The following is a 23,829-nucleotide window of genomic DNA, read 5'->3' as shown; positions in this document are numbered from 1 at the left end:
GTGCTGGAAGACTTTCTTCAGAGAAATAAGTAGTTGGTAAGGGGTCCCTTGCCCATTTTAAATAGAGCGAGACTTCTCATTTCTCTCCAAGAAGTCTGGAGATTGTGAGTGTCACCAGCCATTGGTTCCTGAGTACCAGTCAACTATCTCCTCCTCCGTTGTAGCTGCATAGGGCTCTGGATCACAGTTACCATATTCCAGGCAGAACTTTCTCTTTAAGAAGGGGCTTCCTTACTGCCTAGACCATTCTCACTCTGGAAAGAGCTGCTTTTCTGCTGGTTCTTACGATCATGGTGTGCCTGTCTTCTGACAGCTGAGGTTATACATTGAGGTTAGGACATTTTCTTTTCTGACTTACATTTTGTCCTGGAGAATTCTCTGTCCCTTCCAAATATAATGTCAAAAGTGAAACAGTCTCTAAGGGGTCTTGCCAGGATAAGATAAAAACCCATTGCTATCAAGTCGAGTCTGACTCATAGTGGTCCTATAGGACAGAGTAGGACTTCCTGTAGGAATTCCAAGGTGGTAAATTTTTATGGAAGCAAACTGACATCTTTCTCCCATGGAGTGGTTGGTAGGTTCAAACTGTCAACCTTTCAGTTCGCAGCCAAGCACATTAACCACACCACCACCAACGTTCCTTCCAGAGTAAGATAGTATGAAACAGTTGTGGCTGCTGACTGGTTTTGAAAGCTTCTGATTAGGTAACAAAATCTAGGGAGTAATTTTCTATTGGATTTCTTGCTGTAGGAGGCTTGTGTTCTTAAACATCCTCTCTCCTCTGTCTTCATCAGACCTCCCCACTTAAATGCTTCATTCCCAGCCCTCTTACCTACCCCAACAGTTTGCCCACTTTCTGAAATTCCGCTTAACTCCCAAGTGCTTTTACAGAACATCTTTCATCCATTCCCCCAAACACTTTCCGCCTCCTTGTACTTGACTTTGCAGCAGAGCTTAGAACCAGGTTCTTCCCGGTTCAGTCGTGGCTGACGAAGCAACACTGGAATGGACCCAAATATGTAAAATGTGGGTGAACCAGGATGATAGCTGAAACAAAAAATAATGGATTGACACCCTGCTAGAAACTTAATGTTCCTCTTAACAAGGGGAGCATGCGCCTTGCATAGCAACCAACTCTCTTGATTGGCAGAATAAGAAACAGTGGCCCGCTAAGATGCAGCCAACCACTGCTTTGAATATATGTCCCTCTCCACAGGCTTCACAATAATCCAGTGTCCTGTATCATGCTCAGCGAGGGACTTACTGTGCCTCTTCCAAGTCTCCCATTCCAGGGCTTTGACCTATAATTTTTCCTGTTCTGGTTGTCTTTCCACTTCACCAAATTGAAAAAATTCAGATCTGTTCTGATTGCTTCATTGGCCGTGATTGAACCGGTTCAAACCAATTTGAAACACTGCTTTACAGCCCTCAGCCAGTCTGGCCCTTCCTTCCATTTGGCTTCCAAGTGTCAATATCAATTTTCATCAGCAGTAACAAAAGAGCTGCTGCACTCAGCCTTGTTTATCCTGTTGTCCTCGTGTAGTGAGGACCTGGCTGCCTCTTAAAGGCCAGCAAATGTGAGCCTCGCTCATCTCCATTCTCCAGCAGAAGATTTGTTCCTGCTTCAAATTACAGTAATTACAGCTCATTGATTCAGGCCAGTCTATATTTCTGTTGCTGCCGTCTGTGCGTGCAGTCCGTGTCTTTCATTTGTTGGGAACATGTGAAGCTGTGCAGTTGTCTTGTATGGTAGCAGGTCAGTGAAAGTCTCCTTCAGATTCCAGAGCAGTGTGTGTTGGAGTAGTTCAAGTTACGGGCATAAGCAACAGAGACTGACTCTCTCGGGCATCTCCTGCTAGGGGTCTCCCTTGCATAGAATTCTGATATATGAGAGTTTATTTAGTCCAGTCTCTTCAATCTATAAAAGAGTATACTGAGATCCACATGGGTTGACTAAATGTCTACAGACATGTGGTGATGTGTAGCCAGACCAAGTCAAGTCTAAGTACTAGACACCTTTGAGGGTACTGGGGATACAACTGGAAAAAAACCCACCCCTGCCTTCAGTTTGTTTATTTTAAGGTTGACCAAATGTGAACATGAATTGTGACAGTTTAAGCTCCAGTACCAAAACGCTTGTTAAACTCTGAAGGATAGGAGCAAGTTAGCATATATGTGCTTCTTATAACCAGGTGATGGCTGGCACCATGTAGTTTTCCAGCCTTTAAAGCATTTAACAGTTTGCCCTTGATTCAGATTTCAGGTTGAGCCTTTTGAGTTCAAGAAGATTCTTTGCTGTGTAATCTGTTGGTTTGGGAATGAGAAAGGGCCTAAGATGGGCCTTAGAGCAAGCCAGCCTTCTGTCAATAAAGGTACTTAATAAAAATATGCTTCAAAAAGTTCAGAGATTTGCAGCTGTCTTCCACTGACTAAGGTCAGCATTTAGAGTTAATTACGAGTTGTCTGAATACCAAGTTCAAGATTTGAAAGATATAACAGAGCATATAACTAAAAGTCCCTGTTGTTGTTGTTGTTATGTGCCGTTGAGTCGGCCTTGACTCATAGCGACCCCTCCTTGGGTTTCCAAGGCAGTATCACTACGGAAGTAGGATTGCCCAACCTTCCTTCTGAGGAGTGGTAAAAGTCCCTAGTCACCTGGTTTTTCTCCTGGAAGGCCTGCCATTTCTTTCTGCCCTCCTTGTTACACAGCAGCGTCCTGTCACATTTCTCAGCACCAGACCTTGCTCTCTTTTTCTGCTTATGTTAGGTATTATTGTTCAGTACCAGTACACGAAGGGCTTTCTTTCTTTATTTATGGCTGAATAGAATTTCATTATATGGCTATACTGTAGTTTGTCAAAAATTTAAATAAATCTCCTATACCTTGTTGAACTCCTTTCCACATGTGTAAGAATGGGCTAACTTTTTGAAGAAGTACAGCCGGAATGCTTCTTAGGAGGTTTCCAGGAGGCTTCTTAGAGGATAACGAGACTTGGTCTCATGTACTTTGGACATACTAAAGTATATACCAAGACATACTATGGACATAGGAGGAACCAGTCCCTGGAGAAGGACATCATGCTTGGTAAAGTTGAGGGACAGCGAAAAAGAGGAAGACCCTCAACAGGATGGAATGACAACAGTGGCTCCAACGGTAGGCTTCAACATAGCTACAATTGTGAGGATGATGAAGGAGCGGGCAGTGTTTCATCCTGTTGCGTATAGGGTTGCTATGAGTCGGAATCAACGGCACCTAACAACAACATAAACTTCTGCTTCCTCCCTTGTGGTGTTAAGAGAAATAACATCTGAAATAGCACAAGGCTGGATGCATAAGAGGCACCATGGAATGACTGTTGGCTTCTTTTCCTCTATGGGTTTGGGCTTCCATCTGAGTAGACAGATGATGGAATTGTGGGTTCTAAGCTGTAATTTATTTGTAAAGTGTGTTTCCTTTTGATGGTTTGGTGAAGCGGCTTGCCGTCCCATGAACAGAAATGGAGGCAGATAATGCTGATGAGACACTCTCCCAGTCCCTTGAGCCTTGTAGTGAAGCAGATGGTAAGGGAGGGCGACAGCTCACATACCCCGCTTAACCCTTTGGTGTGTGTCTTTCCTGCAGCCTTGGGGAGCAGTACTACAAAGATGCCATGGAGCAGTGCCACAATTACAATGCCCGCCTCTGTGCTGAGCGCAGTGTGCGCCTGCCTTTCTTAGACTCACAGACCGGAGTAGCCCAGAGCAACTGTTACATCTGGATGGAAAAGCGACACCGGGGTCCAGGTGAAGGTCCAGAGTTGGCAGAAGGGGACTTAGGTGCACAGGAAGAAAGGGCCTTCTTCTCCACAGGCAATGAGCCAGTGAGAGGCTTCCTGTCTGCTTCCCACCTTTGATGGGATGTGAATAGGGTCTTCCCAGGATTGGAAGCCCAGGGAGAACAAGGCAGATAGGTTCATATCAGCGTGTTTGTCTTCTGCCCTATTGAGGTCATTATTGGGAGAGGCCCCCAAGCTTAAATCTTTTTTCCTTTCCCACAAACTACTCTACCTCCTCCCTCCCCTCTCAGACTCTCTCTGTCCGTATTCCACCCATTCTCTAGAACTCAAGAGATGCCTCTTTATCAAGATGGTGCTTTGGTGGTATTTTCTAGGCTTAGGTTATGACTTGACTTCTCTTTCTTCCCACAGGGTTGGCCTCTGGGCAACTGTACTCCTATCCAGCCAGGCGCTGGCGGAAGAAACGCCGAGCCCACCCCCCAGAAGATCCACGACTTTCTTTCCCATCTATTAAACCAGGTAAGGTGCTTCCTTCCTGGCTGCGTGGTAAGAGGCCTGCTGCTCACCTGTTATGTGTCAGGACCAGTGCTAGATCCTGAAGATGCTCAGATGAATCAGATGTGGTATCTCCTTTTGAATAACTCAGTCCAGCGGTGGGGACAGGCAGGTAAACGGATAAGCTACAGTGCTGTGTGAGCTGGGGGCTCTTGGTTCCCAGGCAGCCAGAGCCGAGGATGGTGGCTGGCCCTTGGTTAGTTCAGCGCTGTAGACTCTGAGCAGTCTGCTTGCGACCCTTCTGAGCCTCACTTCATCCTTGTAGAGACAGAGCAGAGCCTGAAGAAGGAGGGTCTGATCTCTCAGGATGGCAGCAGTTTGGAGGCTTTGCTGCGCACCGACCCGCTAGAGAAGCGGGGTGCCCCAGACCCCCGTGTGGACGATGACAGCCTGGGCGAGTTTCCTGTGACCAACAGTCGAGCACGCAAGGTACAGGCCTAACCCTTACAACGAAGGGAACGGTGGTGGAGAGCAGCCTCCTCTTCATGAGGGACGACCAGGGAGAACGGAGCAGAAGCTGTGGCCCAGTGGGCCGGGCCTGGAGTGCTGTTCCTGCTGCGCCACCCCGCAGGCACTGGGACTCACTGGCTTCTCTCTTGCCGTCCCAGTCTTTCCTGCTCTGCTCCTTCTAAGCATAGGCTGTCACTCATTGTTTTTTGTCACAAAACCTTTTTGGTGCCTGGGCTTACATAAGCAAACCAGACCTGGTCCCTACCAACAGGGAAGGTAAATCCATAGAAATGAGCATTAAAAACACATTTAGGCCCTGTGCTACATGCTTCTGCCTTTTCTCCTTTCATCTGTACCACACTTTACGAGGTAGGTGCTGTTGTCCCTGTTTTATAGACAGGGAGGTTAATTCAGAGCAGTTTAGAACATTGCCCCACGATCACAACAAAACCGAGTAGCAAAGCTCTAATTTCAGTGTGGGAAGTGAGGTGTCAGAAGGGAACCCGATCCCATGCTGTGGCAGTGCACAGCTGGAGAGGAGGTGCCTACTAGGGTCTCGGGGAAAGCTCAGTGAAGACGTAGCATTTGACTGGCCTTCTGGAGGTGGTGGGGAAGACATATTTGGCAAGAGAGCTACATGAAGGGAGGCCTGGAGCGCTGGAGGAGGCTTGAAAGACTGTGGTGAGAATGGAAGCGGAGGTGGGTGGGGCCAGGGCACAGGAGGGCCAGGCAGCCTTGACCAGTTCCGTTGGGGGGGAGCTTCTGGATCCATGCTTCCTGCCCGTCCTAACCCTCCCATCCACTCAGCGGATCCTAGAACCGGATGACTTCATGGATGACCTTGATGATGAAGACTACGAGGAAGACACCCCCAAGCGTCGGGGCAAGGGAAAAGCCAAGGTGAGGGGCTGGGGCTGCAACAGCTGGGGCAGGGAGTCCTGGGGGTCCCACCATTTCCTTCCTTCTCTTCTCTGGAGTGAGATTAGCAGCCACCTGCAGGAGAAAGGAGCTCCCTAGGCCCAGACACCTTGGTGAGGATGTCGTTTTGTTCTCCTTGGCAGAGTAAAGGTGTGAGCACTGCCCGTAAGAAGCTGGACGCTTCCATTCTGGAGGATCGGGACAAGCCCTATGCCTGTGACAGTGAGTGCCTCACAGAGAGTTAGAGACCTGAGGACCTTGGACCCAGCTCCAGTCAGCATTTGAGAAGCGGGGAGGGTTATGAAACAAGCCTGTGTGCTTGTCCTACTGCTGACTGGCTCCCACTGAGACCCCTGGGAGGCCCTGTGTCTGCCACACGATGGGTGGGACCTGCATGCTGGGACGAGTTCTCTGCTTCTCTCCGGTGTGGGAGCGGGGTCCCCGCGGCAGGCAGCCAGGACCCCAGGGGTCTGACACTGAGTTGCTCGATGGCTGTTGTCCCCCTTCCTCTCTGGCTTGCCCCGTTCTGTCCTCCACCCTGGGGTTTCTCTCTCGTTTGCTGCACTTTCTGCTGTTGCCGTTTCTGTCTCGAGTGTATCCAGGCCTCCTCTCATGACTTTTCTTTCTGTGTTTCAGATAGTTTCAAACAAAAGCATACCTCGAAAGCGCCCCAGAGAGGTAGCTTTCTCAACTTTTCAGACTGTGGTTTTCCTGTCCCTTTTTCCCTCCTCCCTTGTTCCTCCTGCCTTTCTCACTTCCTGTGATGCTAGTCTGAAAATCTCTGGGATGGCATGGGAATAGGACGGTGGAGGGAGTGTCAGTTCCTCTCTGCTCCTCGGGGTCCAAGAGCTGCCCTGACCACTGCTCGTCTCCCACAGACCTGCCCTAGAGCAGCTTGGGCCCACTGCATGGGTGGCTTCAAAAGCATTCCCAGGAGTCTGGTACAGACAGATTCCTCTGCGCCTTTCCCCAGACAGACAGTTGGTGGTCAGCTGATGTTGTCTACCATCCCACCACCCCTGCTTCCTCCCATCCTCTCTCCCCGTTCCTTCCCTGCTGGCCCCTTGCCTTTCATTTCGCTGCCCGAGATTACAGGATGCCTCATGGGGATCTGCCTGCCTGGCTGGTGGTGGAGGCTGGGCAGGGCACTGATGTGGAAGTGTGTGTGAATTTCTTTGGGGGCCGAATTCCCTGGCAGACTCAGTTGACAGGTTCTCCAGGGCACCCCCCCACCCTCCTTACTCCTTTATCCACATCTGGCTGAGGTGGGCTCTGTGTGCATCCAGGGTACTGAGGGTGGAGAAGCTTGGAGTCTCTTCCTTACCTCTCCCCTTTCCTGCCAAATTGTAAGACCCTAGGAGTCCCTTCCCTTTCCTAACCTGGGCAAGTGGTGATGGAGCAAAGGCAAAGACTTCCCAAGAGCCCATGTGGAAGAAACAGTGGTGCCCCTGGGGCTGGGGTTTAGGAGGGAGAAGGGCTCCAGAAGCTGGAGAGCCCTGGGGCCTAATGCTCCTGGCTCAGGGGAGGGGCTGTCTCTAAATGCCTGTCTCAGGACAGAGTTGATCGCTTGGGGTCGGGGGGTTGGTTGGTGTGCCTTGGGAGGTGTTGCAGGGGTAGAATGTGGCACTCTCAGATCCTAACACCTTTTTTTCACAATCTTCTTCCCCCTAAGTTTGTGGAAAACGTTACAAGAACCGACCGGGCCTCAGTTACCACTATGCCCACTCCCATTTGGCTGAGGAGGAGGGTGAAGATAAGGAAGACTCCCAACCACCCACCCCTGTCTCCCAGAGGTCCGAGGAGCAGAAATGTAAGCTGAGGTGCTGGGCAGGCGGGAGTGGGCCTGGTTAGGAGCGCCCCTTCTTGTGGGGGGTTGAGTGGCCCAGAGACTCTGTGGGTGTCACCCAGTCTCTTCTCTTTTCTCCCTGTAGCCAAAAAAGGCCCCGACGGATTGGCCCTGCCCAACAACTACTGCGACTTCTGCTTGGGGGACTCGAAGATCAACAAGAAGACGGGACAACCTGAGGAGCTGGTGTCCTGTTCTGACTGTGGCCGCTCAGGTACCTCTGTCCTCATGGAGAGGGCTGCCGCGGCGCACCACCCCCAGTGGCTCTTCGCTTTCTGGCTTCCAGTGGCTGTCACAGCCAACCAGTTCATGTTGTTTCTCCCGGGCAAGAGCAGATGCAGCCCGAGACAGTGGGCGCCACTCCCATTGCCAGTTCCAGCTGCCTGTTGACGCCCTTCTCCCCACAGGACACCCGTCTTGCCTTCAGTTCACCCCGGTGATGATGGCGGCCGTGAAGACCTACCGCTGGCAGTGCATCGAGTGCAAGTGCTGCAACATCTGCGGCACCTCCGAGAACGACGTGCGTAGCCCGCTGCCCCCGCCAGCAAGTCTCCTCCGCTCTCCTCCTCCCAGCGCTCCCACCAAAGTGCACTGTTTTGGAAGTCAGTCAGGTCCCTCCTGCATGTCCCCTCTCCTAGCACCACAGTCGGAACTCGGGTTTGTTGGGCAGCTGTTTCTCAAATACCTGTTATGTGTCAGGAACCGTTGTAGACACTGAGGGTGTTAAAGACAGTCAGGTCCCTCCTTGCAGGGCGCCTACATTCTTGTGGGAACAAGCACTGTGTTGGGAAAAGACTGAGGTCTTTATGGGTGCTGTGAGGAAACTGAAACCAGCAACATGGCCGAGAGTGACTGGGATGCCAGTGTAGAGCTGAGGGTCGAGGTGTCTTTTCTGAGGTGTATGGCGATTTGGATGATACCAAGGAGCCAGTCCAAGAAGATTTTGAGAGCATTCCCCCAAGAGCCACAGGTGGAAAGGCCGTGAGGTGGGCAAGCCCAGTGGTTGAGGAGACCAGTAACTGCTAGAGCTTTCTGAGTGAGGGCATGGCAGGAGGTTGAGATCAGAGAGGTAGGCACCACCAGGTCTGAGCACAGTGGGAAGTGGCTTTCTGTCTTACATTTTGAAAAGGTAATTTGCCTGCTCTGCGGGGAATAGATGGTATGGGATAAGAGCAGAAGCCGTGAGATCAGCTAGGACGTGATTGTGGAGTCCAGATGGGAGATGACGATGACTTGGTCTGGGGTGGAGATGGACAGAAGTGGTCTCCCTCATCTGACCTTCCCTCCACCTGCCCCTCTTGGAAGTAGCAGCAGTGTCTCCATAAGCCCTCGTCTCTGCCCGCCTCCAGTGCCCGACCCTGCCCGCCTCCAGGGCCAGCCCCTGCCCGCCTCCAGTGCCCCACCTGAGGCACATCACTCAGCCCCACTCTTCCTTCTTGCCTTACCCAGGACCAGCTGCTCTTCTGTGATGACTGTGATCGTGGCTACCACATGTACTGTCTTACCCCATCCATGTCCGAGCCTCCCGAAGGTAAGGTGCCCAGATCTCCTACTTGGAGCAGTTATTAGTAATGTGGGAATCACCCTACAGTACACGCTGCGTACAGTATACACTGAGGTCTGCGTTCTGACTCTCTTGGTTATTTGTCCTCTCAAAACGGGGAGGAAGGACTGCCTTGGCTCCATTCAGAGTACTTACAACTTGAAATGTCCAGCATTTCAACTTGAAGGCTTTAGTATTGACATGTTATCCACAGGTGTATTCACCGTCAGGAGGAAACAGGTCTTAAGCAGTGAGCCATGCCCCAGGAGGACATGCTTTCCTCGGCCAATTCAGGAAACTCAGGAGCTGGGCTGTGGGGAGCTTTGGTGTCAGCTGTCTGAACTTGACAGATTGAGTGTGCACTCACTCTCTCTTCTAGAAGAGACTTGAACCTGGACCCTGAGTAGGTCACTGCTCTTCAGTGGACCCTTCCTTACACATATCTCTGAAAATTAGATAAAAATGTGGGTCCTTTCCCCCAGCGGAACGTACAGATCCACATATGGTTAGGCTTGTAGTTAACTGCAAGGCGTCAGGGGCTGATCTTGTATCTCTGAAAAAAGCTCAGAAGCCTCCCTTCCCCGTGAATGGTGATGGGAGGGGCTGCCGTTTTTCTTGGTTTTCTGTGAAGCGGGACAGGTGAGGTCAGCATCGCCCACCTCCTGGTCTGCCCATCGGTCCTTGTCTCTGCTCACACCCGTCGGTGAAGGCGGGGAGCCTGTTTGGCCGCAGGTGGGACCACAGACGGCCCCAGCCCATGTGCAGTTACAGTGGGTTTCTCAGGAGCCTCTCTTCACGGTCTTTGCTCCAGCCTTTGGGGACATGGGATGTAGTCTGGTGCTTCTGGAATCATGAGTCTAGAGCTGGGCCGTTGAACAAGACCTGTGCCCAGCCCTTCTCCTACTGCAAGATTGGGATTCATTGGGGCCGAGAGGGCCAGGCCTTTGATTTTCTAGAACTGTCCTACAAGGGACTCATGGTTTCTTTCTTGGTACTTTTTTACTGTATTTGCGGATCTGAGGTTCCTCCCAGCCCAGAATACTATGATACCTTCTACGGTGGGACGCCTCCCGTCCCACTGTAGCTGACGCTGCCTCTGGAGAGGACAGGTATAGGGAGAGGACTGGCAGCATTAGGATCACAGGGTCCACACCCTCACCCCTGTGCTTCTCTGCAGGAAGCTGGAGTTGCCACTTGTGTCTGGACCTGTTGAAGGAGAAAGCGTCCATCTACCAGAACCAGAACTCCTCTTGATGCGGCCCCCACCCCCACATCTAGGGCTGTTTTCTCTCTTCCTCTCGTTGTCATACCCGTCCCTCCCCTGCAATTGTTCACAAGTCCAGAGAATCTCGGGGTGGTCATGCCAACCTGCCTCCGGCCCCAGGTCCTCAGGGAGAAAGGAGTGGCCGCTGCCCTGGGCGCACCTGCGGGCCCAGCTCCTCCCTGCTCCCCGAGAAGTGCATTCACTCGGCTTGCCTTGGGCCCCGGCCTGGTTGTCACAGGGTTCACACGGTGTCCTCCGAGAAAGGGCGAGGAGCAGCTCACTTCTCTCTGGGCTCTGCCTCTGCTCTGATCTCCAGGGTTTTCCCTCCCCCAGGGGCGGGCCAGTCGGGGCCCCTGCCAGGAACTCTGGGAGCTAGTGACGGAGAGGCCAAGGCCCTGCTTGTGAGCTTCCGTGCCCTGTCCTGCTGGGCCGCTCCACCACCTCCCTCCATAGCCCTCCGTTCTGCTCCAGGGGTTCCTTAGCCCAAGCCAGGATGTACTTGGTCACCCCTGGCTCTGCCCTGCCCACCCCACTCCAGGGGAGCGGCAGCTTCACCCCACTTCTCCCCATGCTCACCTGGTGTCTAGTGACTGAAGCATTCCCACCCTCAGAATTTCTTGCCTCCCCTCCTTATTCTCTTTGATTTTGTGGGGAGAGGGGAAGCGTCAGGGGGCCAGGCCAGCAGCTTGGGGCCACAGGGAGACAGACAATGGATAATGTGCCTGTTTTTTAACTCGATGTAAAAGCCTACCTCTGAAATCCCCTTTTTCTTCTTCCTGGACCTGGGCGTTCGGCCTTCTGTCCTTAACTCTAAAGAGGGCGCCTCTGCCCCTTGCCCTGTGCCTCCTGGCTCCTGGGTCACAGGGACGCCACGCAGCCATCCCCCCCGTGCACGCTCGCTAGCAGCTGGTGAGACGCCCTGATGGCTCAGTTACCTGCCTGGTGCACTGACATTCAGTAGTGGGAGGACAGTCCATTCCAGGGTACCCTGGAGTGCCCTCCCCCCACAAGGCCATGGGCAGACCCTAATTCACTGTTGCTTTGGAGTTGAGGTCCTTTTTTTTTTTTTTTTCCCCCTTTAGTTCCTGTGTTCTAAACATTAGTACAAATAAACATTTTTACACAGAGACCTCTGCTGGGTGGTTTATCACCTCACCCCATTCAGTTAAAAAGCCCACTTTGTCCTGAAACTTTTTCCCTTAGGGCACTGTTTATGTTCTGAAGCACTCTTTTGTCCCAGTTTTTTTTTTTTTTGCAGTTGTTGAGCCCCAATGTATAAAGCAGACTTAAAATTAGTGGTTTGATTTTCACTTGTTATGTAAGTTCTAGTTTATAGCAATTCCCTACTCTAAGGAACAGTGAGGCTGTTTTGATGATACAAAATTTGATTGGGTGACAGTCAGCCATAGCATCCTGCTGACTTTAGGTTTTGGTTGGTTGAATGGAGAAAATGTCCGGCCTAGGTGAAGAGCTGCAGGGGTGTCAGGCTTGTGACAGGTGACCTTGCGATGTCAGATACTGAGCCTGATGTGGAAGCATAGGAAAAAAAGCACCAGAAACTGATGATGTGAGGAAGCTTGTATCCCCCGTGACAGGAGAGCTTTGTCCGCAATGAGTGAAGTGCTCGGGCCGTAGCTGAGCACCCCTGGCTGGGTTTGAACCAACACTGGTGCAGCACTGCAGCTGTCGGGGGGGGGGGTCTTAGGTGCCAGGTGGGTCCAACTCATGGTGGCCTTACAACAACAGATACCCACCATGGTGGCCTTATGGAGACAAGAGAACTGCCCAGTCCTGCACCGCCCTCACGAGTGTTGGGATGCTGGTAGCCTAGTGCCACTACTGTCCGTCCATCTCACGGAACCTCTTCCCTGTTTGGCTGACCCTCCACTGTGCACGTACCCTGTAGCGGCTCAGCCCTCCTGATCGTATGTGGAAGGAGATCTGGTGGCACAGCGGTTAAAGCAGTCAGAAAAACCTAACTCACTGCCATCAAGTGGATTCCGACTGACAGCAACCCCCATCGGGTTTCTGAGGCAATAAATCTTTACAGGAGTGGATTGCCCAGACTTCATTCCGCAGAGTGGCTGGTGGGTTTGAACTGCCGACCTAGTAAGCAGTCAGATGCCTGAAGCACTACACCACCTCAAAAGGTCAGCAGTTTGAACTCAGCTACTGCACAGGAGAAAGATGAGGTCGTCTGCTTCTGTAAAGATTGACAGCCTTGGAAACCCTATGGGGCAGTTCTCTGTCCTCCGGTTACTATGACTTGGAATCCACTCAATGGCGGTGCGGTTTTTTGGGGATAACGTGTTCACATACACAAAAGTGAGTTTCCCTGCAAAGTGAACAATTGACGGTGTCCTTCAATTTTATTCTATATCCTGCTTGAGTGTGTGTTTTGAGGTTCTTTAACTTTTTTTAAAATAAATGTTTGCATTAATTATGGAACCCCTCAGGTTTTCTGAAATAATCTGAAAGCTATTGTTAGTTAATCTGCTGAAAGGCCGTGGCCTGGGCTTCTTGGTTCAGAGAAGAAGCTCAGTAACTGCTCTGGGTCAGGACTGTCAGAAGCAGAGCACTGCCGGTCCGCGTGTGTTTACACGGAAGCAGGGCAGGAGGGAAACGCAAATGCTCCAGCGGGTGTGTTAGCCGTCTGACTCGACGACCCTGTGGGACAAGCCGTTTCCAAGGCTGTAAATCTTTACGGAAGCAGACTGACACATCTCTCTCCCTAGCAGATCGCCCGGTGGGTTTGAACAACCAACTTTCAGTGGTCAGGTGAGCCCTTTCACCACTGAGACAGGGCTCCTGGAAGGGTTTGCAGGTGATTTTAGGATGGGACTTGGAAGGCATGATAATATCAACTGGTAGAATCGGGGGTGGTGATGGAAGGAAGCCTGTGGGGAAGATGGCAACTTAGAGACACTTAAGTCGGCTGAGAGGGGAGACTGCTGCCTTGGACTGGCGTTTAAGGTATTGACGTTATTTCCAATGAAGGGGTACAGGCAGGGCTGAAGGAGCAAGGGAGGGGATGTTATTAGATCTTGAATTTAGGAGCCTGAATCTTGCAAAAACCAAACGCACTGCTCTCGAGTTGGATCCGACTCATAGCGACCCCTCCTTCGGTTTCTGAGGCGGTGTCACTACAGACGTAGATTGCTCAACCTTTCTTCTGAGGAGTGGCTGGTGGGTTTGAACCGTCAGCCTTCTGGTTAGCAGTCAAGTGCCTTAGGCACTATGCCACCAGAGCTCCTTGAATCTTGCAAACAGGTACCAAAACTAATAGCAATTAGCCCTAGAACTAGACGGGCTGATGGAGGGCGAGGCCAGCGCTGTCCATGGTAACTAGCTTTTGTGTGGTTCCAAGCTTTCATCCATTTTCTTTCGTCATTCCTTCAAAACCACTCCGAGAGGTATTAGCCCTGTTTGAGAGCTGAAGAAACACAGTCTGCCCAGGTCACCGGGGGACGCCGAGTCTGCCCTCCGGTCCCCAAGCCACCCGAAGGCTCGTCAGGCCCAGGACCGGGCGGGCGGCTGGCAGAGCCTGGGGACTCTAGCCAGGTCCTGGTTCTGCCTCCCGCCCCGCGCGGGAGCTCCGCCCACACACAGACCGACGAACCGCCTTTCCTCAACGTCCAATGAGAGTTAGGCAGGGGCGGGACAGGACGCCATAGAAGGCCAATCTGGTCTGGCAGGGGCGGGGCTACGGCAGCTGGCGCCAAGGGGACGCACCACGGACTCCGTAGCCGGGAGAGGGCCCGGCGCGGGCGGCGCGCGCGGAGTGCCTGTGTGCGCGAGCCCGCCGCCTGCCGCCCTCGCTGCCCCCTTCTGCGCGCCCTCCGCCGCCGGGGCAGGGGCGCGGAAGCAGGGGCGGGAGCCAGCGGGACGAGCGCCTGAGGTGGGTGCGCAGCGGGAGGCAGGGCGAGGGAGGTGGCGGGCGCCCGCTCCTCCCCGCCGACGACCGCGGCGGCGCGCTGGGAGAGGCTGGCCCCGGGGCGGCCCGGACTCCCTGGCCGCGTCCCGCGCCTGGACCTCTCCCGGAGCACCTCCCTCTTCGCAGGGACTCCTGCCCTCTGCTGCCTGCAATCTCCTCGCCCTTTGCCCTTTGTCGCCCGTGCACCTGGCTCTCTTGACTCCTGCAGACCCGACCTCGCCCAACCTTTACCCTCAGGACCCAGCACCAAATTCCGCTCATCCCTTCATACCCATCTGTCCGTCCCCTTTTGTCGCCTGGGCACCTGTCACCTCAACTCTGTGCACACACATACATCCCTTTATCCAAATCCAGCCCGGGCTATCACTGCCCCTCCCTCCAGCACCCCTGCCCCCCAGCCCTGATGGTCCCCGTACACCTGCCCACTGAGTCCAGCCCCAGGTGTTCCCCGGCCGCACTCTTTTGTTGTCTCTGCAGCTGTCCCCTGGCTTTATTAATCCTTCTCCCCCAATTATGCCAAACTCCAGTCCAGGCCCCCCTCCCTCTGACCAGACACCCTGTGTGGAGGGCCAAAGGAACCCCTTGCTGCAAATTCCAAAAACTTGAATAGACCGGCAGGCATCATTAAAATAGACATTCACCAGAGGGACTAACTTGCTATTTCTCCCATCTCTTTGCTTTCTTTTAAGTGATTAGAATAGCCAACCTCTTTATGGACACTGACATTTTTAGGTTTGTTATTTTCAGTTATACACTCTTCTAAGTATGAACCTCTCCCATGACTGGTTTCGGCCGAGGACAATAATCTATGAAGCAAGACGACTCCGGGAAGAAGGACACAGAGTCTGGAGTAACCACAGAAAAGAAGAACAAAGACGTTCCTGACAGTCCAAGAGGTGTCCAACCCCCTCCCTATTTCCCTATATAATCATGCTTATCCCTTTGCTTGGGGAGACAGACTTTTTAGAGAAGTGATTCTGTCTCCTTCGGTCTCGATAGTCAATAAACCTTTTGCTTTTCCACTTCAACCTGTTGTGGTGCTTGGCCGTCCTTGGGACAGGTGGTAAGAACCTCACTGTTTCTGCACCACCCTCAGTTCTGTTCTGGCATCGTCCGGGGTCAGGGCCCGGCCCACTCACCTCCTACCCAGTGTGAGCGTGTCCCCACCCCAGCGGCCCAGCCTCCCCTGGCATCTCCACCAGCCTGTTGCCCATCCTCACCCCCGTCTCCTGACTATGCCTGCTCTCAACTCCCGGCCTTGGCCTTGGTCTTGGCCTCTGGGTGTCTCTGATCACTTCCTCCCCCACAGGGGCTGCCGAGAAACCATGGAGCTGAACAGCAAGAAGAAGCTGCATGCCCTGTCCCTGGCCGAGAAGATCCAGGTGCTGGAGCTCCTGGACGGGTCCAAGATGTCCCAGTCGGAAGTGGCCCGGCGCTTCCGGGTGTCCCAGCCCCAGATCTCGCGCATCTGCAAGAACAAGGAGAAGCTGCTGGCCGACTGGTGCAGTGGCACCGCCAACCGTGAGCGCAAGCGCCAGCGGGAGTCCAAGTACAGCGGCATCGACGAGGCCCTGCTCTGCTGGTACCACATCGCACGGGCCAAGGCCTGGGACGTGACGGGGCCTATGCTGCTCCACAAAGCAAAGGAGCTGGCTGACCTCATGGGCCAAGACTTCGTGCCCAGCGTGGGCTGGCTGGTCCGTTGGAAACGCCGAAACAACGTTGGCTTTGGGGCCCGCCATGTCGTGGCGCCTCCATTCCCCCCGGAGCCGCCCCCTCCAGGGGTCCTGGCCCAGTCTCAGCTGCCTCTTTCCCTGAAAGACTTTTCCCCAGAGGATGTGTTTGGCTGCGCTGAGGTGCCCTTACTCTATCGGGCGGTGCCTGGCGGGGTCAGTGCCTGTGACCTGGTTCGGGTGCTGCTATGTGCCAACAGCAGGGGCACAGAGAAGCGGCGGGTGCTGGTGGGGGGATGCCAGGCCACCCCGAGGTGCTTCTTTGGGGTCAGCATTGAGGCCCTGCCTGCCTCCTACCACCCTGAGCTGAGCATCCCCTGGGCAGAGTGGTTGGCACAGTTTGACCGGGACATGGGACGCCAGGGCCGCCAGGTAGCCCTGCTGCTGGGTGCACGTGGGGTGGAGGAGTGGGCGGACTTGCCTGGGCTCTGCCACGTGCGGCTCTTACCTCTGGCCGCCACCAGCACCCCACCTTCCCTGCCCAGTTCCGTGGTGCAGGCCTTCAAGGCCCATTACCGACGCCGGCTGCTGGGCAAGCTGGCTGCGGTGCAAAGTGAGCAGGCCGGTGTCTCTCTGGCCGAGGCCGGCGCGGGCATCACAGTGCTGGACGCTGTGCACCTGGCGGCGGCGGCCTGGGCCAAGGTGCCTGCTCAGCTCATACGCAGCAGCTTCATTCAGGAAGGGCTGGTGCCGGGCAGAACGCCCCCGTCCCCAGAGAGAGCCTCTGCAGTGCCCCCGGTCCCCCTTGGGCTGAGCCTGGAGGAGTTTGCCCGCTTCGTGGACCTGGAGGATGAGGAGCCAGCCTCCAGAGTGTGCAAAGAGGAGACAGGCACTGAGGACACAGAGGGGCCCCGGGAGGACGAGCCCCTGCCCACCAAGGCCGACGCCCTCCGCGCCCTGGGCACGCTGAGGAGGTGGCTCGAGTGCAGCGGCACCTCCCGGGAGCTCTTTGAGAAGTTCTATGACTGTGAGGAGGAGGTGGAGCGCCTCTGCTGCCTGGGGTGGAAGGCCCCTGGACAGCGCACCGGCGTCCCCTCCTCTCCTGTTTCCCAGGGAAACGCCCCCTCTTTCCCCCGAGGCAGACGGGGCTCATCTCTTTCCCGTGGAAATGAAGCTTTTCTGAAAAGGGAGACAAGTTGGGGTACCAGGTCTAGGCTCCGGATGAAGGTTGTTCAGACCCTGAGGAAGGGGAGTCTGACAATGGGGCATAGGGATAGTGGATGTTAGGGAACCTAGGCCTTGTAGTTTCTAAACCCCACTTCAAAGTTCTAGAGTTTTAGAGGGAGTTAGTCTAAAGGAGGTTGGGACTTGGGGAAGGTGGGATTTGGGCTTTACAGACAGGCAGATCCCCTGAACTCTGTGTTAAAAACAGTTCTTCTGGAAATAAAGGGTGTTTTGTTTTGTTTTCATTAGAGAAGAGGCCAGGATTCGTTTTCATGAGAGGGAGTGGAACTGCTCAACTCTGATTTTTAAAATCTGACAGTTGCTGCAGTGCTGTGGGTGACCAGCAGGGGTCCTTCTCTTCCAGAATTTCAGCAGGAAGGGCTCTCAGAGAAGGGGGACATCTCCTTGGAGCTAGTGAGAGATGAAGTTTAAGGACAAGACACATCCCTGGTATTGTCTAGTACATTTTGTCTCTTTGATAATTTTTCTGTCAGATTGCAGTGGGGAGGAGGGGGGTGACATCTGAGGAAAGAGGTGGATATGTCAAGGCAACAGGAGGAGCCAGAACTTGAGCAAGTCATTCATTCATTTTTCTCATTCACGTGTTCACTTCCTACCATCTCTTCAGCAAAGGGCCTATGAGATACGGTGGTCAAGATGGCGTCTCTGCTGGATGGGACTCGCAGGCTGTGATAGTGGAATGTGGCTAAGGGCTGTGACAGAGGCTTTGCAGGTGCCACAGCCCCATCAAGTCTGGAGGCCCTCATGGAGGAGGTGTCCTTTGAACTACAACTGGGAGGACAGAGGGACAGAGAAGGCGTGGGAAGAATGCTCCAGGCTAAGGGAGCAGAAACGGCTGGAGGTGACGGAGCACAGAGTGGGCGGCCAGGGGGCAGAAGGGGACGCAGTGGTGTAAGACGCCCGGCGGAGAGGACGAGCTTTTGGTCACCAAGCTGAGTGCAGGGACAGGTCATCCTAGGGGTTATATAGGATGGTAACTGGGCGATAAGGTGGGTCAGAGACAGGAGCCCTGGAGAGCTTCTGACACTGGCCAGGTGAGACGTGGTGACACCTGGCCCAGACTGAGGGAGTGCAGTGGGGACAGAACTGTTTACCTGCAGTGGACATGGGCCTTGGGCACAGACAGACTCTGGCTGGGGCGGAGTTTGGCCAAAATCCTACGTGTGATCTTTCAGGCCAGACCGCAAGGCTCTGGGCAGTCAGCTGCCCTCCCCAAGCCAGACTTGGTCCCCAGCCAGCAAGCTGTAGTTTTCGGAGGGAGTTGCAGTCAAGGTCTTGGGGCGCCACTTCCCTACCCATCCCCCTAACATGCTCCTGAGCACATCTGCCGGGTGCCTCCATTCCTCACGGGGGCGCCTTGGCTGGGCCACCTCTCCACTTCCACTCAGGACTTTCCCACTTCTCGCCCGCCCCCTCATCCCTCCTCCCAGCCCAGGCTTCTCTAAAGAGGCGGGGCTTTGGTTCCGGCTCCCAGGCAGTGCTGCACGTCGTCTGACCTTCACCCAGTACCTGGGGGAAGATGGAACACTGGGAGCTGGCGCTTCCTTTTCCTCCCGCTTGCACCCGGCGCAGTGAGAGAATAAAGACTTGATTGTTACCTTCGGTTGGTTCCTTGTCCTAACTGAGCCCCTCAACACCAGGCGGCATGTGACAGTGAGACCCTTTCTAACGGCTCTGAAGCTGCCTGGGGCCCCACCTCCTAACCCAGGGCTCGCAGGCCCGCCCGCTTCTTCCCACAGATTCTGTTCTTCCCCACTCTGTATTCATTGTCACTATTTTCTGAAGTCACTGCAATTCTGACACGTTTAAAAATGCTGAAACCAAAATTACTCTGTCTCTGAAGGCCTGACCAAAGCCAGCGAGAGTGGATGGTGGCTCACCCTTCCGCTCTGAGATGTCATGTTCCTGTCAGGAGTGATGATGCAACACGGCAGATGCTGTTGACTCCTTCCCAGAGCATTTCAAAAAATAATGTGTTTGTTGTTGTTGGGAATATACACAGCAAAACTTGCACTAATTTGATGGTTTCTGCACGAATGATTAAGGACACCAATCCCATCCTTCGAGCTGGGCAACACTCCTCACCTTCCCTTTTTTTGTCATTCTCTCATTACCATAAATTCACTGCCCTCTGCCTGGGGAAACCCCCGAGACCATGGCCCACAACTGAACTCACTCCCACGGCTTCTAGCCAAACAACAGACAGGCATATAGGGTGAACATTTACACCAGGTAGGCACACTCCTTAAGGAGCTCTGTGGCATAGTGTATTAGGCATTTGACTGCTAACTGGAAGGTGAGCAGTTCAAACCCTCCAGCTGCTCCGTGCAAGGAAGACTGGGCAATCTACTTCTGTAAGGATTTACAGCCTCGGAAACCCAACGGGGGTCACTATGAGTTGGAAACGACTTGATGGCAGTGAGTTTGGTTTGAGTTAGGTACACTCCTTAGAACGATCAACCATGGGAGAGCAGAAGGGCAACATTTGCACTGGGCGATAGCTCAGAGGACAGGAATGCATAGCAAAGAAGGACACGGGGAAAAGGTAACCACAGGGAGAAAGGGGGAAGACAGCTGTTATACTATGGGGACTGCAATCAGTCGTGAAACAAAATGTATTTGAACCGTTGTATGGAAGATGAATTTGCTCTATAAGCTTTCACTGAAATCACAGTTTTTTTTTTTTTAATTCACTGCACTCTAAGTTTCCTGTGTAGACTTTTGAGTGGCTGTTGTCAATGTGAACCCAAACAGATAGATCTTAAAAGAACACAACACTCAAGGCGGGCTTTCTTCACTGGAAAAGCTAACCTGTTACTGGGATTTAAGAAGACTTCAGGGAATATTTTTGATTTAAAATTTAAAGATGATCTCAGGGCAATGGTTCCAGGGGCTTATCAAGCTTCTGTGGCTCCAGAAAGCCTAGATTCCGTGAGTATTTGAAATTCTGTTCTGCATTCTCCCCCTTTTGATCAGGATTCCATAGAATCTTTTATTAAAATGTTCAGTAATGGTAGCTGGGCACCATCCAGTTCTTCTGGTCTCATGGAAAAGGAGGCAGTTGTTCCTGGAGGCAAATAGGCACATATTCTGTATCTTCTTCCTATTCCCCACTCTCCTTCTGTTGCTCCAGGTGACTAGAGACCAATTGTTGTGCCTTGGATGGCCTCTTGCAAGGTTTTAAGACCCCAGGGGCTCAAAGGCTGTGAAGGAAATAATTCCAAGATTGGCAGACAACACAGCAGGCCACTGGTTCAACTCCAAAAACTCAGAAGCTAGATGCAAGATCCAGATCCAACAGAAAGTCCAAGAATTTTCCCAGGATGTATATATGTTGTTGTTATGTGCCGTCGAGTCGGACCCAACTCAGCAACTCCTCTTTGGGTTTCCGAGGCAGTATCACTACAGAAGTAGATTGTCCAACCTTCCTTCTGAGGAGTGGCTGGTGGGTTTGAATGGCCAGCCTTCTGGTTAGCAGTCAAGTGCCTTAGGCACTATGCTACCAGAGAGAGCTTATATATATATATATATATATATAGGAAGCAGGCGACACCCCTGAGAAAACTGCCTTTCCACTGATTGGCTGCTCACAGTATATCCCACCATGGAGGTGACTACCTTGCATCAGCTCTCATCATGGGAATGATAACATCATCACAGCGGCTCAAACCAATCAGAATCATGGTCCTTTTGTAATGGACAGATTCATCGAGCTTAAGCCTCAGAGCCTTTTAGCAGGCATCACCAACTTGTAGGTGACTCCTTTTCCCAAGCGCCATTTACTGAATGCTTAGCTTGTGGCTGAGGCCCTGTTCTCGGCCTATGAAGCTGGTGGTAAGAGCTCTGGTGGTGCAGTGGATCAGGCATTTGGCTGATAATCAGAAGGTCAGTAGTTCAAACCCACCAGCTGCTCCGAGGAAGATGGGGCAATCTATTCTCGTAAAGATTTACAGCCTTAGAAACCCAATGGGGGTTGCTATGAGTTGGCATCGACTCAATGGCAGTGGGTTTGTTTTTTCGTTCTTTGGGGGAGTTGGTGTTGAACATGAGAGAGAGGATCCCTGCTCTCAAGGCCCTTACCTTCTACTAGAACATGATAAAGAATCAACAAGTCAATAAGGTGGTACCTTAAGGTAGTCGTAAGTTGTCAGTGTTGTTAGATGCCGTCAAGGTGGCCCCTGACTCACGGCAGCCCCACGCACAACAGAACCAACACTGCCCAGGCCCGCACCATCCCAGGCTGGACTGTTGTGACCACAGGGTTTATGCTGGATGACTTTTGGAAATAGATTACCAGGCCCTTCTTCCTAGTCTTGAAGCAGAAACAGTGAGATCCTTACCACCTGTCACAAGCAGAGCCAATCACCAAAACAGGTCGAAGTAGAAAAGCCAAAGAATTTAATGAGTATAAAGATTCAAGGAGACAGAGAGAACCATTCTCTAAACTATCTGTCTCCCTGACAGAGGGGGAAACATGATTACATAGGGAGGTGGGAAGGGGTCGGAAGATCTCTTGGACCCTCAGGAACGTCTTTGTTCTTCTTTTCTGTGGCTACTCTGGACTCGGCATCCCTCTTTCCCGGGTCATCTTGGTTCACAGACTGTGGAGAGCCCTAAGTCTTAAAGGACTGTTGGGACATGGTGAGTGACTAATTGAGCGACGGCTCCCAGAAATAGGTTGATACTTTTAAGTGTCCCCATAAGGACTGATGGGCCCTAAGTCTTGTGGGTTGATGCTCTTAAGTGTCCCTGAAGGTTGAGCCCTGCTCTTAGAACACCATCAGCCATTTTCTCCCTTGTGTTGTTCAGAGAAACAGCAGGTGCAAAAGAGCCATAACCTTTCATTGAACCCAGAATATGCAGAAGCCAATCTAAACTAGTTGCTAGGGAACATAGGTTTCTAGGGAACTTAGTTACATAGAAGAATGAGTATAGAATTTAAGAGGTTATGGTGACCTGAGTTGTGGTGACTTGAATTATGGGAACAGGAATGTTAGTTTAAATTTCATATGCCAATTGTGTATGCATGTACTTTTCCCAATATTGATTAACTTGTGATTGATTGTATGACATATGAACTGTGCACTTTTCCCATGTTAAACTTGTATATAAGTTTGAGAATAATCATAATAAAATTGGCACTGCTTTGCAATGGCTCTGAGTGTTCCTCCCGTTCCCATCCTTTAACTTTTCTCTCATTTTTAACTCATTCTCTTACCCCCTGTTCTAGAATTGTCACGCCGGCCACGACAACAGACTATCATCCTCGGCTGGCACCAGTCGTGGCAGAAGGTCATACTTAGAAGAATGTATGATTGAAAATAACAAATCTAAAGAAATCAGCGTCCATGAAAAGATCGGCTACTCTATTCACTTAAAAGAAAGCAACACAGAGGGGAAAATAGCAAGTTAGTCCCTGTGATGAATGTCTGCTTTAACCCTGCCTGCCAGCCTGTTGAAGGTCTGCAATTTCCAGGGAGGGGACCCTTCAGCCTTCCATGGTCTTAGTCTAGAAGGTCTTTTGATGGAGAGTGTCTGGGAGATGCTGCTGAACCGTGACTGATAAGAAGGAAACAGCCGAGCTTCTGAAGAGGGAGGGTGCATTCTCTACCGAGAGAACCCATCCCGCTGCCTTTGCGTCTATCCTGACTCACAGTGACCCCGACTGGGTTTCTGAGGCTGTAAATCTTTACGGAAGTAGATTGCCCCATCTTCCTCCCACGGAGCAGCTGGTGGATTTGAACCGCTGAACTTCTACTTAGCAGCCAAATGTTCCACCCACTGTACCTCCAGAGCTCCTTGGAGAGAGAACCGTTAGGTACAAACATCTAAGGTGAGAAACAGCTCGAAACAGGAAAGAGTGCCCGTGGCTGGAAGACAGTGAGGCCTGAGTAGCGGAGGAGGCCAGAGGGGTGGGCAGGGGCCTGTGAGCCCAGCCGCACTGATGTCATGCTAACCGCCATAGAGGGTTTTCGGAGGGAGGTTTAGACAAAAGAAAGACATGATCTGTTTTGAGTTTTTAAAAATGTAAGTTGGTTGCTGTGTGAAGAATGGGTGGGGAGGTGACGAGGACAAGTGGAAACAGGAGACCAAGTGAAGTTAGCAAGTGACTGCAGTTGGCAGGACTCCCTAACGGACGGGTTGTAACATGTGAAGGAAGGAAGCGGATGATGTTCACCATTTCCAACTATCTCATTAAAAAATATATATATATACATCAAGGCCAAGTAGTCCCGTCCAATTCTGCAGGTGTTGTCACACGCACACTAGGAGCTGCAGTGGTGAAGTGGTTAAAGCATTCAGCTGCTAACCAAAAGGTTGGTGCTTCAGACTTACTAGCCACTCCACAGGAGAACGATGAGGCAGTCCACTTCCGTAAAGATGACAACCTTGGAAACCCTGTGGTGCAGTTCCACTCTGTCCTCTAGGGGCGCTGTGAGTCAGAAGCCACTCCAAGGCAGTGGGTTTGGTTTGGGCTTTGCTTCCCTTAAGATTGACAGCCTTGGAAACCCTGTGGTGCAGTTCCACTCTGTCCTCTAGGGGCGCTGTGAGTCAGAAGCCACTCCAAGGCAGTGGGTGTGGTTTGGGCTTTGCTTCCCTTAAGATTGACAGCCTTGGAAACCCT

General features: G+C 52.4%; 2 protein-coding genes across 2 annotated transcripts in view; both read left to right on the top strand.

Moving 5' to 3' along the window:
• Window positions 1–10,342, top strand: part of DPF2 (double PHD fingers 2) — a 12,407-nt gene extending 2,065 nt beyond the window's left edge. The window contains exons 2-12 of the mRNA XM_042781526.1: window positions 3,623–3,783; window positions 4,188–4,295; window positions 4,597–4,760; window positions 5,589–5,681; window positions 5,843–5,921; window positions 6,336–6,377; window positions 7,372–7,509; window positions 7,631–7,759; window positions 7,953–8,065; window positions 8,995–9,076; window positions 10,266–10,342. Of these exons, the coding sequence (XP_042637460.1) occupies window positions 3,623–3,783; window positions 4,188–4,295; window positions 4,597–4,760; window positions 5,589–5,681; window positions 5,843–5,921; window positions 6,336–6,377; window positions 7,372–7,509; window positions 7,631–7,759; window positions 7,953–8,065; window positions 8,995–9,076; window positions 10,266–10,342 (1,186 nt within the window). The remainder of the gene's footprint in view (window positions 1–3,622; window positions 3,784–4,187; window positions 4,296–4,596; window positions 4,761–5,588; window positions 5,682–5,842; window positions 5,922–6,335; window positions 6,378–7,371; window positions 7,510–7,630; window positions 7,760–7,952; window positions 8,066–8,994; window positions 9,077–10,265) is intronic.
• A 5,269-nt stretch (window positions 10,343–15,611) lies between these two features.
• Window positions 15,612–18,779, top strand: TIGD3 (tigger transposable element derived 3). The gene is made up of 2 exons (XM_007944971.1): window positions 15,612–17,020; window positions 18,635–18,779. The coding sequence occupies exons 1-2, from the start codon at window positions 15,612–15,614 to the stop codon at window positions 18,777–18,779; spliced, it is 1,554 nt and encodes a 517-aa protein (XP_007943162.1).
• The last annotated feature ends 5,050 nt before the right edge of the window (window positions 18,780–23,829 follow it).

The sequence above is a fragment of the Orycteropus afer genome, unplaced genomic scaffold (genome assembly GCF_000298275.1).
Source record: "Orycteropus afer afer isolate SDZICR_OR568_19922 unplaced genomic scaffold, OryAfe1.0 scaffold00130, whole genome shotgun sequence".
Classification (NCBI taxonomy): domain Eukaryota; kingdom Metazoa; phylum Chordata; class Mammalia; order Tubulidentata; family Orycteropodidae; genus Orycteropus; species Orycteropus afer.
This window is presented reverse-complemented; position numbering and strand designations above follow the sequence as displayed.

Bases quoted from the DNA above. Each gene is read 5' to 3' on its own strand.
- TIGD3 (XM_007944971.1), top strand. From the start codon at position 15,612: ATGGAGCTGAACAGCAAGAAGAAGCTGCATGCCCTGTCCCTGGCCGAG. The intron at 17,021-18,634 runs GTGGAAGGCCCC...CCCTCCTCCCAG, and splicing joins GAGCGCCTCTGCTGCCTGGG to CCCAGGCTTCTCTAAAGAGG.